Source organism: Giraffa tippelskirchi, chromosome 2 (genome assembly GCF_054371585.1).
Source record: "Giraffa tippelskirchi isolate mGirTip1 chromosome 2, T2T-mGirTip1v1.2.pri, whole genome shotgun sequence".
Taxonomy (NCBI): domain Eukaryota; kingdom Metazoa; phylum Chordata; class Mammalia; order Artiodactyla; family Giraffidae; genus Giraffa; species Giraffa tippelskirchi.
In genome coordinates, this window is record NC_137276.1 from 47,520,394 (window position 1) to 47,538,893 (window position 18,500).

General features: G+C 37.5%; 1 protein-coding gene across 4 annotated transcripts in view; it reads right to left on the reverse strand.

The window, feature by feature from the left end:
• IPMK (inositol polyphosphate multikinase) overlaps nucleotides 1-18,500 on the reverse strand; it is a 71,001-nt gene that overhangs the window by 22,284 nt on the left and 30,217 nt on the right. For 2 of the 4 annotated variants that reach the window (XM_081559976.1, XM_081559966.1), the window contains exons 3-4: nucleotides 12,825-12,921; nucleotides 5,571-5,689 (exon numbers count right to left, since the gene is read on the reverse strand). In XM_081559976.1, the coding sequence (XP_081416102.1) occupies nucleotides 5,571-5,689; nucleotides 12,825-12,921 (216 nt within the window). Of the gene's footprint in view, nucleotides 1-5,516; nucleotides 5,690-12,824; nucleotides 12,922-18,500 lie in introns of all 4 variants that reach the window. The other 2 variants (XM_081559955.1, XM_081559944.1) reach the window with 1 other exon arrangement.

Genomic DNA, 18,500 nt, shown 5'->3' on the forward strand with positions numbered 1-18,500 from the left:
ATTTGCTAAGAGGATAGAACTTAAATTTTCTCATAAACACAAATAAAAGATATGTGAGGTGAAAGATGTGTTAATAAACTAAATGAGTGAATCCTTCTACAATGTGTATGTATTTCAAATCACCACAATGTATACTATAAATATCTTGTATAAATGATACCTCAATAAAGCTGAAGAAGGAAAAAAAAAAAAAGACTCAGGTTCTGGCATAAAGATAGACAATATGAATCAACAGGAGAATTGAGAGTCCAGAAATAAACTCTCATTTATGGTCAACTTATTTCAACAAGTATGTCCGGAGCATTCAATGAGGGAAAAAATGGTCTTCTCAACAAATGGTGCTGGGACAACTGGACATCCATACACAAAAGAGAAAGGTCGACCCCGTCCTCAGTCAGTTCAGTTCAGTTCAGAATCTCAGTCGTGTCCGACTCTTTGAGACCCCATGAATTGCAGCACGCCAGGCCTCTCTGTCCATCACCAACTCCCGGAGTCTACCCAAACCCATGTTCATCGAGTCAGTGATGCCATCCAACCATCTCATCCTCTGTCGTCCCCTTCTCCTCCTGCCCCCAATCCTTCCCAGCATTAGGGTCTTTTCCAATGAGTCAACTTTTCGCATGATGTGGCCAAAGTATTGGAGTTTCAGCTTCAACATCAGACCTTCCAATGAACACCCAGGACTGATCTCCTTTAGGATGGATTGATTGGATCTCCTTGCAGTCCAAGGGACTCTCAAGAGTCTTCTCCAACACCACAGTTCAAAAGCATCAATTCTGCGGTGCTCAGCTTTCTTCACCATCCAACTCTCACATCCATACATGACTACTAGAAAAACCATAGCCTTGACTAGACGGACTTTTGTTGGCAAAGTAATGTCTCTGCTTTTAAATATGCTATCTAGGTTGGCCATAACCTTCCTTCCAAGGAGTAAGCATCTTTTAATTTCATGGCTGCAATCACCATCAGCAGTGATTTTGGAGCCCAAAAAAACAAAGTCTGACACTGTTTCCCCATCTATTTGCCATGAAGTGATGGGACCAGATGCCATGATCTTAGTTTTCTGAACGTTGAGCTTTAAGCCAACTTTTCACTCTCCTCTTTCACCTTCATCAGGAGGCTCTTTAGTTCGTCTTCAATTTCTGCCATAAGGGTGGTGTCATCCGCATATCTGAGGTTATTGATATTTCTCCTGGCAATCTTGATTCCAGCTTGTGTTTCTTCCAGCCCAGCATTTCTCATGATGTACTCTGCATATACGTTAAATAAGCAGGGTGACAATATACAGCCTTGACGTACTCCTTTTCCTATTTGGAACCAGTCTGTTGTTCCATGTCCAGTTCTAACTATTGCTTTCTGAGACAGGTCAGATGGTCTGGTATTCCCATCGCTTTCAGAATTTTCCACAGTTTATTGTGATCCACACAGTCAAAGGCTTTGGCATAGTCAATAAAGCAGAAATAGATGTTTTTCTGGAACTCTCTTGCTTTTTTGATGATCCAGCAGATATTGGCAATTTGATCTCTGGTTCCTCTGCCTTTTCGAAAACCAGCTTGAACATCTGGAAGTTCATGGTTCACATATTGCTGAAGCCTGGCTTGGAGAATTTTGAGCGTTACTTTACTAGCATGTGAGATGAGTGCAATTGTGCGGTAGTTTGAGCATTCTTTGGCATTGCCTTTCTTTGGGATTGGAATGAAAACTGACCTTTTCCAGTCCTGTGGCCACTGCTGAGTTTTCCAGATTTGCTGGCATATTGAGTGCAGCACTTTCACAGCATCACCTTTGAGGATTTGAAATAGCTCAATTGGAATTCCATCACCTCCACTAGCTTTGTTCGTAGTGATGCTTTCTAAGGCCCACTTGACTTCACATTCCAGGATGTCTGGCTCTAGGTGAGTGATCACACCATCGTGATTATCTGTGTCGTGAAGATCTTTTTTGTACAGTTCTTCTGTGTATTCTTGCCACCTCTTCTTAATATCTTCTGCTTCAGTTAGGGCCATACCATTTCTGTCCTTTATCAAGCCCATCTTTGCATGAAATGTTCCTTTGGTATCTCTAATTTTCTTGAAGAGATCTCTAGTGTTCCCCAATCTGTTGTCTTCCTCTATTTCTCCCCTTCCTCAAACCACACCCAAAAAACTAACTTAAAATATATATATATCTCAATGTAACAGTTAAAACTGTAGAAGAAATATAGGAGTAAATTTTCACGACTTTAGGTTTGCTAATGGCTTCTTAGCCATGAAACCAAGAGCACAAGTAACAAAACGCAAAATTAAATTAGACTTCAAAATTAAAAATATTTCTACTCCAAAGGTATTATCAAAAAAGTGAAAAAACAACCCACAGAAAAAAATAACCCAAATTAAAAGTGGACAAAGGACCAGAATAGACATTTCTCCAAAGAAGACATGAACATGGGTTAATAAGCACATGAAAAGAGGCTCAATTCCATGAGCCATTAGGGAAATGCAAATAAAAACCAGAATGAGATACCACTTCACACACACTAGAATGCCTTATAAAAAAAGAAGAGAGACAGAATAACAAGGTTTGGGTTTTGGGTAACAATGCAGAGAAACTGAAACTCCTATACATCACTGGTAGAAATGTAAAATGGTGCAAGAACTTTGGAAAACACTTTGGCAGTTTCTTTAAAATTTAAATTTAATCATAGCATCCACTAATCTCAAATTCAGGAACATCATACCTTAAAAAACATATGCACATTAACAACTTGTACATGAATGTTCATAACAGCATTACTAATAACAGCCCCAAAGTGGAAACAACCCAAAGTTGATCAATGAACCAATGGATAAACAAAATGTGGTATATCCATACAAAAACAATAAAAATAAAATACTGATTTATGCTAACAACATGGTCGAACTGTGAAAACATTATGAAAGAATCCAGTCACAAAAGACTACCTATTGTATTACATGATTCCATTTATATGAAAGGTCCAAAAGCAGCAAAGCTATACAGTCAGAAAGTAGACTAGAGCTGTCTATGGCTAATGAGTTGGAAGGAAATAAGTGACTGCTAATATGTATAGCTTTTCTTTTCAGGTGATGAAAATGTTCTACAGTTGAATACATTGATGGCTGTCCAACTCTATGAGTATACTAAACCAATGAACTGCTACTTTAAATGAGTGAATTGAATGGTGGGTAAATCGTATCTCAATAAAAATGTTATTAAAAAATAGAAACAGAGGAACTTCTATACACACACACACACACACACACACACACACACATATAAAGGCAATGGAAACCAACCAAAGAATTTTTAAGCTGGGGAATGTCAAAATTAGATATACATTTTAAAATGTTTGGAGAACAGACCAGAAGAGAACAAAACTGAGAGTTAAGATACTTGTCTAGAGAGAAGTAATTTTGAAAATGGGACTCAGGTGCTTGAAAATTAAGATCAACAAAATTGATGGATGGCTTTGAGAGATGATAGTACTAAAAGGTTTCTCTTCTCATTCATAAAACTGGATATATGATAATGTCATTCACTGAGACAGAGAATAACAGAGATTTGCTGTTACTGCTTTGGTTGTTATTTTGCAAGAGGGATGTAAGTCAGTTTTTTACATGTTAGTCCTAGATGTCTTTAAGTTATCCAAGTAAAATGTTGAATAGGCTGTTAGTTATATAGATTAGGAGATTAAAGAAAAACCAGAGACTAGATATGTATGTTCAGGAGTTATCAATGTAAGTGAAACTGAATCAATGAGAATAAAGGACACTGCTTGAGAAGAAACAGAAAAGAGAGGCAGGCAGTAAATGGAACTAAATGGAATACTTCAATATTTAAAGAACAAAGAAATGAGCTGGCAAAAAAAGACTGCAAAGTGCTCTTAGGAAAAAAACAGGAGAGACTGCAGTGTTATGGACACAAAAAGGAATGTTTCAAGGAGGACACAGTCATGTTGAAGACTGCTTTTAAAAGTGAAGTAAGATGAAAAATGAAAAATGCCATCTGAATTTAGTGACACAGAGATGTCATTAGGGACCTTCATGAGGCACCAGTCTGGTGGCATGATGAAGCTAAAGCCAGATTAAAATGGGTTCCAGAATACAGCATGGGAAGTAAGGTAACAGTAACAAATATAACAAGTTTGGGTACAAAAGGAAAGCAATTTAAATTCACTGCTGGAGAACAGAGCAGGATAAAAGTGGGTTTTGATTTTTTTCTTTTTCAATTGAGAGTGATTTGAACATTATTTGAAACAAAAAGGAAAAACAACTAAAGAGAGACCAAAGTTGAAGATTAACAAAAAAAGATAAAATAAAATAACAAGAGAGAATCAACAATATTAGGATCAGAAGAGGCGGAAGAGAAATACAATCCAGAGGGCAAAGGGAAGGGCTGCCTCTGACAGGAGGATGGAAAATTCTTCAATGTAGGGAGAAATAACGAGGAAATGAAAGCATATTCAGGTTAGATGTGTACGTCTGTTAGCAGGAAATTAAAGGAAACCCTGTATAATGGCTTGTTTTTTTCTGAAGCAGAAGCCAAAATTATCTCCTAAAAGAAGGAAAGTGGAAGGATGAATGATTTGAAAACAGTGAAGGTTTAAATAGGCATCACTTGTTTATAGAATTTTATTCCACATTACCTAACTGTGGTATACTGTTTGCAAAGAGGGCCTCAACATCCTTGTGCACACTGCCATTCATGTTGTGACTTCCCTTTTTCCGCAATCAGAAGTGGAGTCTTCTCCTCCCTATCATTATGGACTGGCCCTGTGATATACTTTGACATATATAACTCCATAAAAGTGACAGAAGGTGACTTCCTAACCTAGATTTCAACAGACCTTGTTGCTTTCACTCTTGCCTTCCTAAAATGTATATAGTACATGAAGAAGCTCCAGTCAGCCTTCTGGAAGGAACCTTATGGGGAAAAGCCCAGCCAACAGTTAGTATCAACTTGTAAGACATAAGAGTGAGGTCACTAGGACCAACTAGACCCAGAGGAGCCATCAGATGAGTATACTCACAAGAAGGACTCTGGATGAGATCAGAACTGACTATCTGAGCCCAACTCAAACTGCCAGTCCAGGGAAAAATAAGCAAAGAAAACAATGGCTTTAAATCACATTCTTAAACCAGTAACCTAATTTATTTCCCTTTTTTGTTTTAAACATACAGAAAAATTACTGGCACTTTTCTCATGGGAAAAAAAAAATCACAAATAATATCACATTCATTTATCATATTATTTCTTTTGCAGTAAACTTAAAACTTCTTTAAAACAAAATTACTAGAGTCAGAGCTTTGAGGTTCAGCCACTCATTTGTTTATTAATCATGTACTGCATCCCAGAATAAATCTAGACACTGCCCATATACCAGTGAACAAAAGAGATAAAAATCTCTGCCTGCACTGAGGAGTTATGGATAACCTAATTCTAAAATATATGTGACATCTGTAACCTTCAAGAAAACATGTAATGAGAAATGTATGTATTACACTAAAAATCACTCTTACCCTCATGCCAAGCACCAAGAACCCAATCTCTTCCATTAATGGGTACTTGCTGACCTGTTGCTGAATCTTCTCAGATGAAGCAAAAGGATCATAGCTTTTCCGCCCTATCTTTACATCCATTATACAGGGCTTATTAAATTTATGGGTCACATCTTCCAGTTTTAGGTATAAATCTGTTATTAAAGAAAAACCCTAATTAGTAATAGGAAAACATATTACTACTTAAGGGAAAACAAAAATGAGGAAATCTTAAAACTGAGAAAAAAGTTAAAACAAATCCAGAGTCAACAATTATTATTACTTCACCTGGAGGAAAAAAAAAAAAGACTAATAAATTTATAACTGGTATAAATATCACAGAGAAACTCTTGCAAGAAGTGGAATAAAATATTCAACCATAAATAAAAGGTATGAATTAGATATAAGGCTTCTAAGAACATTAAAAAGGCAATGCGATTATTTTTAAAAACCGTCCTTGAATACATTCTCCTTTTGAACATGATTTACATCCTATGTACCTCAGCAGGCATCTTAGTATCTTAACAATTTTTTAAATTCTTCATTTAAGAATAGTAAAAGGAATAAATCCTTTCCACAGAGGATACAACAGGTATAGGTTAAGAAAGGTAAATCAATCCAAATGATGTTAATGCCAAATATACATTCTAGGCTTACTAAGTCCTAAAGGAAAAAGAAACTCCCTGCTTTTTAGAACACAAAAAGTCCTCAAAAGTTCATTTGTAAATAACTTTGGCATCCTGTATACACCTTCCCTCAGAAAACTATTATAAAGGGAGATTCAAGTAAAAAATTATAAACATCTCAGTTATCACACACTGCAGCTGACCTTATAGTTTAGGTTGAAACTGAGGGAAAGTAAGGAAGTCTTTCCCCTTTCCTAGGTGAATAAATCTTCCCAAACAAAATTCTGAATGAGATCACAAATTTCAGTCATGTTATAAGAAGCACTTCTTGTAAAAACCTTTCCTTACAAACAGAAAATATTTTACTTTTTATCAAAGTAACAAGGCTTGATTTTTTTAAATAAATGAATTTATTTTTTAAAATCTTATCCCTTAGTCAAAGGAAAATGGAGAGAGGGAGGATTGTGTAGAACTAGGTGAAGTTAAGAGACAAAAAATGAACAGTAGCCTGAGACTAGCACTCACAGAAACAAAAAGGAACATGCCACATTTAAAAGAAAGGTTCTAACAAAGGGACATTTTCAACAAGATAAAAGGTCTGGACACAGACATGAGCCTGTTGATGGTGAGAGATAATGAGACAAGTAAGAATATCCTGCTCAAGAAACTGGAATCCACCCATTTCTGTACTTTAAAAGATAACCACAGGAAAGTATGATAAGATGGGGAAGGCAGAAGCACAGGAGTCCCTTTCACACTCTCTCTTCCCATTTTCAGCTGTCTGAGGAAAGAGAAAGAGATCCAGCCTCTCCCTAAAATTGTATAAAAATTTCAGTAACAAGGCTTATGTTTCAAATATCAGAAGAGACTAATTAGATCCTAATACAGTAAATCATTAACATTCACAAGTTTATCATTATTAATTTCCATAACTCAAGAAACCCTGAAGGCCTTAGTGAGGTCAGGCTATACACAGAAAGATAAAGATAGTGTGCAAATGTAGCTAAATATCACAGCATCTACAGTTCAGTGTAGGGTTATTATTTTCTACCTGCCAATTTGGTAGTGATTAAAAACAAAAACTGTTTTTTGCCATACAACAGAAACAAGAGAAGCTAAAGACTTTGCAAATCCCTATTTTATCCTTCTCTTGGGAAAGAGAAAAATTCAAATGCAAACTCTCCTTACAGTAGGACTATAATAAATGTCTGCTTGAGTGAATCAGTGTTTGCCCTTCTCATTCTCTTTCTGCCCAGAGGGATTTTGGATTTGGCCTTCTTCATCCTGTGATAAGTTGAGCCATTCCTTCAGTAAACAGGCCTAAGTATCATCAGTTTTATCTGACATTTATTTTGACTAGGCAAGGACTTCCCTGGTGGTTCAGATGGTAAACAATCTGCCTGCAATGGAGGAGACCTGGGTTCAATCTCTGGGTGGGGAAGACCGCCAGGAGAAGGAAATGGCAACCCACTCCAACATTCTTGCCTGGAGAATTCAATGGACAGAGGAATCTGGCAGGCTACAGCCCATGGGGTCGCAAAGAGTTGGACATGACTGAGTGACTAATACTTGACTAGGCAAATGTGTTTTTATCTTACTTTCAGATTCTTGATATGCTTTCTCTGATTTGAATTACCAAATCATATAAAACATATATATATATATAAATGGTTAAATTATTGATTATTAGCCTTAAGTTCATAATCCTTAAATTAAGGCCTACTGAGAGTTGGTTTAGTGTATTCTTTTAATTCTCTAAGTGAAAAGTTAAAATTTTAAGATTCTTGTTTCTTTCCCTCTAAGTTATTTAAAAAAAAAAAAATCAACATCAAAACCTGCTTTAGAGATGCATAGTTTAAAAAAAACAAACACTGTTATATATCTAGCAGTTTGCCACAGCTGCTTCTGAATAAAATAGGGAAATGAGACATGATCTGAGAACTGAGATTTAAATTGATTTTTTTTTCAGATCATCATCACTAGAAAATAAATCTGAATACTGATTCTCTCTGAAAAAAATGCAAGAGAGCTTAATTCAAAGTAAGTCAATCTCAAGACAATAACTTAAATGATCAAAGGCATTTTAACTACAGGAGAGCCTCATTTATAAGGCAATGCTACAGACTGGATAACAAAGGACACTCAGCTAAAGCCCCTCTGGATATAGAATGGTACAATAGTTTTCAATTTTTAGGTATATAGAGAATATGTTCCAAAAATTTGATGGACTAAGAACAAGATAGTGTTCTATCTGGAATAATTTAGGTTCACTTTGACCAAAGTCAAGGAAATAAATTAAACTATATTGATATGGTGTTTGGAAAATAATTATGACTATTTACTATGATGTAACTTGTAAGGAAAGTAAAAGGTAAAAAACATTTAATATTTTTAAATATTAAAAAATAAAGAAAAGTTGATTTTTTTCATATATACATATGAATTAATGTGTGTATAAATCATATAGGTAGCAAAATAACTATATTTACTTTTTTGAATTCTTAAAAGCTCTATTTAGTACAACAGATTCTGATGAAGCCAGTCAGTCTGTCAAAGGTCTAAAGACTGACATTTGTGAACCTCAAATCTAAGAGATATTCCATTAAGCTTAGTCTTAATATTTGTGTAATAAATAACAGGACATCTACTTTTCATAAATATATGGATCTCATTATAAGAACTCACACTGACTAGAAGTATAGTTCTCTATAATTGCAAGAGAGAAATCTGTTATCTATTAATTTATGGAACTTCTATAGTTCTTTAATTTTTTGAGGTAAAAATCATAAAAATATCTACCAGGTAGTCCAAAATATACCACTTCATGCTTTTATAAGCAGTCTATTATGTTAAGATTTCTCAGTGGCTGTACCAACGACAAGGTTAACATGCTCAAAATATTTATATATTTCATGCTGTTGACAATAGTATGTTTAAGATTACACAAGGTTACTATGAACAAAAAGCTTCTCTATTTTAAATATATTTTCTATTCAAATATATATAATTAAATATAATTATCTTAAATATAAATTAAATACTTACACTGTTTTCTAATACATTACACATAAAAAAATTCTACTGCTGGAATACAGTCCTGATACTAAGAAAAAAAAAAAAAAAAAAGGCAGAAAATTCCCCAGTAACAAAGGAGAAAAAATAAAAACATTTGAAATATTATGGGAAACTGAAAGATCTGCAAATAACTAAACAGTAAAGATGAGATAACTATTCCTTTAAAGGAAAGACAAAGGTGAGGACATTTAGAGAGTTGAAGATTGATTCAGATCCTCTTAATGAATATTGATTATATATATCATTACAACATAGGTTCCAAGTTTCATCACATTCCTTCCCACCCTATCTAGGTATTGGCTACCATCTTCATTTCTAAACCTCCCAAAATGTAAAAAAGGCCTGGTGGTGAAACCCTGCCCATTTATGAGGCCAAATGGAAAAACAGAGGATGCCTTTCTTCTGCCTTTCACATCAATCATCAGCTATTTCTGAGAGCAACAGAAGCTTGAAGTATAAGGAATCATAAATAGAAGAGACCTTGAGTCTCCAGTTGTGGGGTGAAGGAAGAGAAAGGGAACAGCTTATTTCAATCCATGCTTCTTAAAACCTGACTAGTAGTGAGATCCATAAACCCATCAATCAATGAGACTGGAGATTACATTTGAGATCTCTCAATTTGCTCAAACCTACTTGAAGATACACTTTTCTATTCCTCCAAATAAATTTTGATGGTATATGTATTAGGTATCTGTGTGCTTATACACAAGTAAAATGAGATTTAACATGTATAACTAGTTCCAAATCTTCAAATATAATTGTAACAAATGCTTTACCTTAAAAAAAAAAAAACTAGTCATATTCTAAGGTTTGCTAATGTGATGTTGTATAACTCTATGATTATAATTTAAAAACTACTATACTATACACTTTAAATGAGTGAGATTTATGGTACATATATTAAATGTCAATAAAACTGCCATAAAAAATTTAAAAGGTAAAAAACTGTTGGTCAGGACATCCTTATGCTTCCCTTAAGTGACAAAAACTTGCTGTGCAAACTGGCAGTACTTTCTATGTTTTACAACTTTGGATTCTAAGAATTTTACAAAGTTGTATAACACTCTACCCTGAGACTTCCCCCGTGGAGCAAGGGATAGGAAATCTTCCTGCCAAGGCAGGGGACACAGGTTTGATCCCTGATCTGGGAACATTCCACATGCCTCTAAGCAAGTAAGCACGCACACATGCTGCAACTACTGAAGCCCCATGTGCCTAGAGCTTTTGCTCCAAAACAAGAAAAGCCACTGCAATGAGAAGCTCAGTTACCGCAACGAAAAGTGGCCCCTACTCACCACGATTAGAGAAAGCCCACATGCATAACCAAAGACCTAGCACAGCCATAAATAAATAAATAAATAAAGATGCTCAAGTAGAAAGAGGGGAAAAAGAGTCGAGAAGTAAATTATTTCAATTTAATACTATGTAAAGTATAGTAATGCAAATCAGTGTTGTGCTAAAATTTCAGAAAATATTTATTTTCATGATCCTGTGGGCAAAAGATGTCAAAAAGTTTCCCATCTTATATTTGTTTCATTTACAATCAAAATGATAAAATCAGAAAGAGGACTCCTTGAATTCTCTAGCAAAATCAAAGCTTAACAATCTCTATGGTGCAGTTCTCCTTCCAGAGCTAAAAACTGGAAAGGAAGGGGGTTCCCTGACTGTCCAGTGGTTAGGACTCAGTGCTTTCACTGCTCTGGCCCAAGTTCAATCCCCGGTCAAAGGAAGTCCCAGGAAGTTGCACAGAGTGGCTAAAAAGAAAAAATATATTTTTAATTTTAAAAAATAAATTAAAATATTTTTCAAAAGATTACAAAGGAATAGGGAATTTCCTAAGGCAATTGTTGGTATTACATGACCACATCTATTTACATGTGTACTTCTGTTTATATTTTCTCGACTTTTTTCTCATTTTCCTCACCTCATCTCTTCAGCTCAGTAGTACCAACATCTCCATTTACACTCAAATAAGAGTTTCAGAGTTCACAAAGCATTTTCACATAAAATAACATACATTTTCACAACTCCACGTGCCAAGCCTTCTGACTTCAAAGTTACTGATCTTTCTACGTTAGCATAGATATCCCTCAGGATTATTTGGCATTGAAAACCAAAAAGGTGTTGATTGCTAGCAAGTCTTTGATTTTTAAATTATTTTGAATTATGTATTCTAGACTATAAAATGTTTCAATTAAAAAACATTTCTTCGCTTACCCAAATTCTTCCTGTAAACTCTACTTTTCAAAATAATGATGCTGTTGGCTCAGTTATTTGACCCATTCTATTTTTTTTTTTTTTGGCTGTGCCTCGTGACATGCAGCATCTTAGTTCTCTGACCAGGGATTGAAACTGTGTCCCTTGCAGTGGAAGCGTGGAGTCCTAACCACTGGACCACCAGGGAATTCTCTCTACTCCTTCTAAATAATTTTTTAAACTTAATATTTAACTATCTAGATATAGATTAGATAGATAAGGGAAAAGGAGGGGAGGGAATAGGGAAGAAAGGCAAGGAAAGAAAAAAGGAGGGAAAAGAGAAGAGGGAAAGGAAAGAAGAGGAAAGTGAGAAGAGATGGGGGAGGAGAGGAAGGAGGGAAAGAAAGGAAAAGCAGAGCGGAGCGAACCTCAAGTCCCCTGTCTCCCCAAATGAAGCGCGGAAGAATCCTACATACCCTGGGGAGCCATTAATTTACTATGATCTGAGGATACTCACAAGAGATACCATCATTCCTTATTAATGAAACCTAGCACAAGTAGTGACAAAGAAGTGAGGCAAAGAACAAGCTCAAACTGGAGTCCCCATCTCTTACTGTTCTCAAAATGTGGTTCAAGCACTATCTCCATTAAAAAAAAAAACAACACACACTTTTATTTAACAAGCATATCATGAACTCCAACACAGATACACATTACCAAAATGTCTGGGAGTTGAGCCTATTAATTCGCATTTTAGCAAGACTATGGGTTTTTCTTAAACTCAGTCAAGTCTGAAACTCTTCCCTCATTCATGAATCTTCTTCAATGGTTAGCAGTCATGTTACCAGTTTAACTGACTTTTGTCTGTTCTGTCAAAGGCCTTAATGTGGCAAATACTGCTTCAAGTATTAACTAATATTAAGAGAGAAATTCTGCACCCTTACATAAAAAAATTTGTCCTCTATATGAAAATTACCAATATTTTTTAAAGCGTGCAAGTAGGGAATGAAGGAACAAGATATAAGATAGGAAGGAAGTTACACAAAGAAAATATTTCTTGATTTTTCTTTTTTCAAAATGGGAAAAGAAATTGCTCAAAATGTTTGGAAAAAGAACATCTGATAATGAAGAGTATTAAGTACTAGTGTGTGTATATATATATCTGTTCATTCAACTGTCTAAGAAATTGGTCATTAATTTATATATGCTATTTAAGAAACTGGTTATGAAAAGCAAAAGTATTAATAAGTTTTCTTAATGAATAAGAGAAAGAGTAGTAAGAAAAACACATATATTCTGTTTTTATAATACTAGGCCTTAAACTTACTTAAATCTTTTAAAAAACAATTCTCATGAATTAAGACTAAAAGATGGATTTTAAAGAAAAGATTACCATTTGGTGCAGTAGGAGGTGACCAGATGCCATAATATTTTGGCAAATATTTTCGTAGCTCTAAAAGAACATCATCAGTACAATCAGCAGCAAAAACCTGAAACAAAGAGAAACAGAACATTTGCAAGTTAGTTCCTTGTAATGCTTTCTAACTGCTTCACACATTTCTCAAATAACACAATACACTGAATCATAATTTATCTAGTATGAGTTTTAACTGGAATTTAATGAGTTTAAATCTGGAATAAGCCAAAAAACAAAAACTCTATGTGTCTCCAATGAGAAACTCTGTATTATTTAGAGCATATTCTTGGTTATCTAATTCTAGGCTTTCACTGTCCTTGAACTATTTTACAACAAAGTAAGTTGTAGATAACTCTTAGCAAATGTAAAAGAATTCTTGTCCATAGACAAAGAATAAATTCTGGCCAGAGGGGGATCTGTGCCTCCCTGGAGTCTCAATGGTAAAGAATCCATCTGCAATGCAGGAGACTTGCAGGAGACATGGGTTCAATCCCTGGGTCAGGGAAATCCTATGGAGAAGGAAACGGCAACCCACTCCAATACTTATGTCTGGGAAATTCCATAGACATAGAAGCCTGGCAGTTTGCAGCCCATGGGGTCACAAAGAGTGGGACACAACTGACCACTAAACAGCAACAGAGGAGGATTACTGACTGCCCTCCAACCTCCCTGGAAAGAGAGAGTTTACAGTGTTCTTATGTACACTCTGTCCAAGGCTGCGACAGACGGACGGTGCACAAGCACAGCCAAGAGGAACTACCCCACGCCCAAGGTCAGGGGCGGCAGCTGAGAGCACCAGGCTGCGACGGTGCAGGAGCAGCAGAGAGGAGCTACCCCACGTCCAAGGTCAGGGGCGGCAGCCAAGAGGAGCAACCCCACGTCCAAGGAGCGGCAGCTGCGCGGGTGCAGGAGGGCAGAGAGGAGCTACTCCACGTTCCAAGCCAGAAGGGGCAGCCATGAGGACATACCCCTCATCCAAGGTAAGGAACAGCGGCTGTGCTTTGCTGGAGCAGCCGTGAAGAGATATCCCACGTCCAAGGTAAGAGAAATCCAAGTAAGATGGTAGGTGTTGCGAGAGGGCATCAGAGGGCAGACACACTGAAACCATAATCATAGAAAACTAGCCAATCTGATCACATGGACCACAGCCTTGTCTAACTCAATGAAACTAAGCCATGCTGTGTGGGGCCACCTAAGACGGATGGGTCATGGTGGAGAGGTCTGACAGACTGTGGTCCACTAGAGAAGGGAATGGCAAACCACTTCAGTATTCTTGCCTTGAGAACCCCATGAACAGTATGAAAAGGCAAAAAGATAGGACACTGAAAGAGGAACTCCCCAGGTCGGTAGGTGCCCAGTATGCTACTGGAGATCAGTGGAGAAATAACTCCAGAAAGAATGAAGGGATGGAGCCAAAGCAAAAACAACATCCAGTTGTGGGTGTGACTGGTGATAGAAGCAAGGTCCAATGCTGTAAAGAGCAATATTGCATAGGAACCTGGAATGTTAGGTCCATGAATCAAGGCAAATTGGAAGTGGTCAAACAGGAGATGGCAAGAGTGAACATCGACATTCTCGGAATCAGCGAGCTAAAATGGACTGGAATGGGTAAATTTAACTCAGATGACCATTATGTCTACTACTGTGGGCAAGAAATCCATAGAAGAAATGGAGTAGCCAACGTAGTACACAAAAGAGTCTGAAATGCAGTACTTGAATGCAATGTCAAAAACGAGAGAATGATCTCTGTTTCCAAGGCAAACCATCAATAACACGGTAATCCAAGCCTATGCTCCAACCAGTAACACTGAAGAAGCTGAAGTTGAACGACCTACAAGACCTTCTAGAACTAACATTCAAAAAAGATGTCCTTTTCATTATAGGGGACTGGAATGCAAAAGTAGGAAGTCAAGAAACACCTGGAGTAACAGGCAAATTTGGCCTTGGAGTACAGAATGACGCAGGGAAAAGGCTAATAGAGTTTTGTCAAGAGAACACACTGGTCATAGCAAACACCCTCTTCCAACAACACAAGAGAAGACTCTACATATGGACATCACCAGATGGTCAACGCCGAAATCAGACTGATTCTATTCTTTGCAGCCAAAGATGGAGAAGCTCTATACAGTCAGCAAAAACAAGACCGGGAGCTGACTGTGGCTCAGATCATGAACTCCTTATTGCCAAATTCAGACTTAAATTGAAGAAGGTTAGGAAAACCACTAGACCATTCAGGTATGACCTAAATCAAATCCCTTATGATTATACAGTGGAAGTGAGAAATAGATTTAAGGGACTAGATCTGATAGACAAGAGCGCCAGACGAACTATGGACGGAGATTTGTGACATTGTACAGGAGTAAGGGATCAAGACCATCCCCATGGAAAAGAAACGCAAAAGAGTAAAATGGCTGTCTGAGGAGGCCTTAGAAATAGCTGTGAAAAGAAGAGAAGCGAAAAGTAAAGGAGAAAAGGAAAGATATTCCCATTTGAATGTAGAGTTCCAAAGAAAAGCAAGGAAAGATAAGAAAGCCTTCCTCAGTGATCAGTGCAAAGAAATAAAGGAAAACAACAGAATGGGAAAGACTAGAGATCTCTTCAAGAAAATTAGAGATACCAAGGGAACATTTCAAGCAAAGATGGGCTTGATAAAGGACAGAAATGGTATGGCCCTAACAGAAGCAGAAGATATTAAGAAGAGGTGGCAAGAATACACAGAAGAACTGTACAAAAAAGATCTTCACGACACAGATAATCACGACGGTATGATCACTCACCTAGAGCCAGACATCCTGGAATGTGAAGTCAAGTCGGCCTTAAAAAGCATCACTACGAACAAAGCTAGTGGAGGGGATGGAATTCCAGTTGAGCTATTTCAAATTCTGAAAGATGATGCTGTGAAACTGCTACACTCAATATCCCAGAAAATTTGGAAAACTCAGCAGTGGCCACAGGACTGGAAAAGGTCAGTTTTCATTCCAATCCCTAAGAAAGGCAATGCCAAAGAATGCTCAAATTACCGCACAATTGCACTCATCTCACACGCTAGTAAAGTAATGCTCAAAATTCTCCACGCCAGGCTTCAGCAATACATGAACCGTGAACTTGCAGATGTTCAAGCTGGTTTTAGAAAAGGCAGAGGAACCAGAGATCAAATTGCCAACATCCACTGGATCACTGAAAAAGCAAGAGAGTTCCAGAAAAACATCTACTTCTGCTTTATTGATTATGCCAAAGCCTTTGACTGTGTGGATCACAATAAACTGTGGAAAATTCTGAAAGAGATGGGAATACCAGACCATCTGACCTGTCTCTTGAGAAACCTGTATGCAGGTCAGGAAGCAACAGTTAGAACCGGACATGGAACAACAGACTGGTTCCAAATAGGAAAAGGAGTACGTCAAGGCTGTATTGGAGAAGGCAATGGCAACCCACTCCAGTACTCTTGCCTGCAAAGTCCCATGGATGGAGGAGCCTGATAAGCTGCAGTCCATGGGGTTGGGAAGAGTTGGACACAAATGAAGCGACTTAACAGCAGCAGCAGCAGCAGCAAGGCTGAATATTGTCACCCTGCTTATTTGTATTTACAGAGTACATCATGAGAAACGCTGGGCTGGATGAAGCACAAGCTGGAATCAAGATTGCCGGGAGAAATATCAATAACCTCAGATATGCAGATGATACCACCCTTATGGCAGAAAGTGAAGAGGAACTAAAAAACCTCTTGATGAAAGTGAAAGAGGAGAGTGAAAAAGTTGGCTTAAAGCTCAGCATTCAGAAAACTAAGATCATGGCATCTGGTCCCATCACTTCATGGGAAATAGATGGGGAAACAGTGGAAACAGTGGCAGACTTTATTTTTTGGGCTCCAAAATCACTGCAGATGGTAATTGCAGCCATGAAATTAAAAGACGCTTACTTACTCCTTGGAAGGAAAGTTATGACCAACATAGACAGCATATTAAAAAGCAGAGACATTACTTTACCAACAAAGGTCCGTCTATTCAAGGCTATGGTTTTTAGTAGTCATGTATGGATGTGAGAGGTGGACTGTGAAGAAAGCTGAGCGCAGAAGAATTGATGCTTTTGAACTGTGGTGTTGGAGAAGACTCTTGAGAGTCCCTTGGACTGCAAGGAGATCCAAGCAGTCCATCCTAAAAGAGATCAGTCCTGGGTGTTCACTGGAAGGACTGATGTTGAAGCTGAAACTCCAATACTTTGGCCACCTCATGCGAAGAGTTGACTCATTGGAAAAGACCCTAATGCTGGGTAGGATTGGGGGCAGGAGGAGAAGGGGACGACAGAGGATAAGATGGCTGGGTGGCATCACTGACTCGATGGACTTGAGTTTGGGTAAACTCTGGGAGTTGGTGATGGACAGGGAGGCCTGGCGTGCTGCGATTGATGGGGTCGCAAAGAGTCGGACACAACTGAGCGACTGAACTATGTACACTCATTTCACCTTCACTTTATGCCATATAGATTTGTGCTTCTTTGACTTTTCTTTTGAACTGTTTTTAATGTCTGCTTAGTTCTGATACTAAGTAGGGCCCTGCGGGGCTCCTGAGCACAAAGCCTTTCCGGATTCCCCATTTCTTTGATTATGTGAAAAAGGCTTCATTCAGCCTCCATGACTTTCCCTGAGTTCCAATGGGCAGATGCAAGCAGTTACTAAATAGGAAAGAGAGGTGAAGTGAGACCAGGGAGAAACAGTCAAGAGCACCCTTCACGGAAGGCCCTGTTTCCCTATCAAGGGATACACACAATACTATCTTTGAGCTGTTTTGACCCCAAACAAGTTTGAACATGAAAGCTGATGACCCTGACTCCTACTTACCTCACCACTAACCCATCAGAAGAATGCAAGCCAGTCACTGCTTTGATTCTTATCACCTACCCCACCCCATGTCTGTTAAGACCTTTCCCTATTGCCCAGGGATGGGGGCACAGTTCTTGAGGAGATAGCCTGCTGGGTTCCCTCTTTGCCTGGCAAAGAAATAAAGCCACTTTTTCTCTCTCCTCCATAACTATTTCCATATTTCTATTCGGCATCAACGCACAGAGAGCCAATATTTTCACATCACTTTCAAAATCTTTAACGTGTATTTATTTTATATCTGTAAGGAAACTGTGATTTTACCTTAAAAAAAAAAAGTATCATTTAACTCAATGTAAGTCTAAGTATTGTTCATTTAATTATTTGATTTATAACCAGTAATAATTATAGAAAACAACAGAAATATCCAGATATCCTGGAACTAGATTTTTAATTTTTTTTCTAGAAAAGCAGAAAGAAAATATTTTGTTTCAGACTCACAGACTAAGGGAATGAACTTGTGGTTGCCAGGGAAAGGGTGGGTGAAAGGAATAGTTAGGGAGTTTGGGATAACAGGTATACACTGTTATATCTACAATGGAAAATCAACAAGGACCTACTGTATAGCACAGAGAAGTCTGCTCAATGTTATGTGGCAGCCTGGATAGGAAGGTAGTTTGGGGAGAATGGATACATGTATATGTATGCTGAGTCCCTTTGCCGTCCACCTGAAACTATCACAGCACTGTTAATTGACTATATTCCAATACAAAGTAAAAGGTTTAATAATAATAATAACTAGCAAGACATCTTACCCATTAACTCTTGCCAAATAT